This window comes from Cyprinodon variegatus, unplaced genomic scaffold (genome assembly GCF_000732505.1).
Source record: "Cyprinodon variegatus isolate N-32 unplaced genomic scaffold, C_variegatus-1.0 Scaffold7119, whole genome shotgun sequence".
Classification (NCBI taxonomy): Eukaryota; Metazoa; Chordata; class Actinopteri; order Cyprinodontiformes; family Cyprinodontidae; genus Cyprinodon; species Cyprinodon variegatus.
Window position 1 is genome coordinate 1 of NW_015157572.1, and position 1,267 is coordinate 1,267.

Sequence of the window (1,267 nt, forward strand, 5' to 3'; positions counted from 1 at the left end):
AGAACATTAGGTTAAATGATAACTCTAAATTGCTTTTAGGTGTGCGTACGTGTGCATGGTTGTATTTCACTCAGTTGCCCTGTGATTGGATTATTGACTTGTACAGGATGAACCCTTTCTTTCACTTAAAGGTTGCTGGAGATACATACTACCCCTCCCTGTGACAGACAGTTTTACAAGCCATTATAACTCAAAACCAAAAGCGGCTATTTTTCAGGTTATCTGCAGTATGACACACCTTTTATTTATCATTGCACGCAATTTCATTATGCCTGAGGGTTAGTTAAAGCTTCCCTTATTCTAAAATTATTGATTTTGCTGTGCTTAAAAAACAATCCTGCTAAAAACAATCCTTTACATTTAAGCCTGCATAACATTATTTAGCAAAAGTTTACATAGAATTTAAAGAGTTTACTTAATTAGATACTCATTTAACAGCATTATATTATTTAACATGGTTTTAAAATTATTACTAAACATCAGTAGAAAAGTTGTAAAATAGAAACAGATAGGTTAGAAATTATGTTGAGAAATAGAGGCTATACTTGATGTCTTAACAGTTTCTGTTGTGATGGCTTTATACGAAAAATCATCACAATAGAAGTACAACCTGAACATTCAAATGAAGCAACAAAGTGCTTATGTTTGAGTGGTAGAGAAGACCAACTTGAAAGAATACACTGTGTCCACAATGTAAGCAATCAGGTTAAAGCAGGACATGAAAGATACAACAACAAGTACATTCCAACCACAGCCCAGAGAGCAAGGATCTGGTCTGACAAAGTTCCTAAAGCAGTAGAAGGGCCAGACAATGACAGCTGAGATGTACATCAGCACGGCCAGCACATTGCAGACTATCAGAACTTTGCTAAAAGGTGCAGGGAAGCGGCCTATCAGGCGAACAATAGCAAATATGATGATAAGGAGGGAAAAAATAAAACAAATGGAGTAGACAGCAACACACCACTTGAGACCTGGAAAAAGTGAGAACGGGATGTAATACAAACAGATGAAGTTGATGCAGGCCACAAATGCCTCCAGAACTTTGAGTAGACCCGGCACAGTGGAGAGAAACCCCTTGGTTTCATCAGATTTGGCACGAGTGAGTCCAACCTCGACAGCGTACAGGATGAATGTCAGGAATGAGGTTACGCTGGCACCAATCTGTCTGCCACAAACATTACAGGTGAAGAATATGGAGTAAAGGATGGATGATGTGAGAACCTGCATGGATAATAATTAAAGTCAGAAACTCCTTTGACACAGA

At 38.2% G+C, this 1,267-nt stretch overlaps 1 protein-coding gene across 1 annotated transcript; it reads right to left on the reverse strand.

The window, feature by feature from the left end:
- Positions 1-581: 581 nt before the first annotated feature.
- LOC107081562 (myeloid-associated differentiation marker homolog) lies at positions 582-1,248 on the reverse strand (the record flags this gene model as incomplete). Its single annotated transcript, XM_015369722.1, is given in 1 exon segment — positions 582-1,248. A coding segment is annotated over 1 exon segment (609 nt), but the record flags the coding sequence as incomplete, so codon positions are not given.
- Positions 1,249-1,267: the final 19 nt, after the last annotated feature.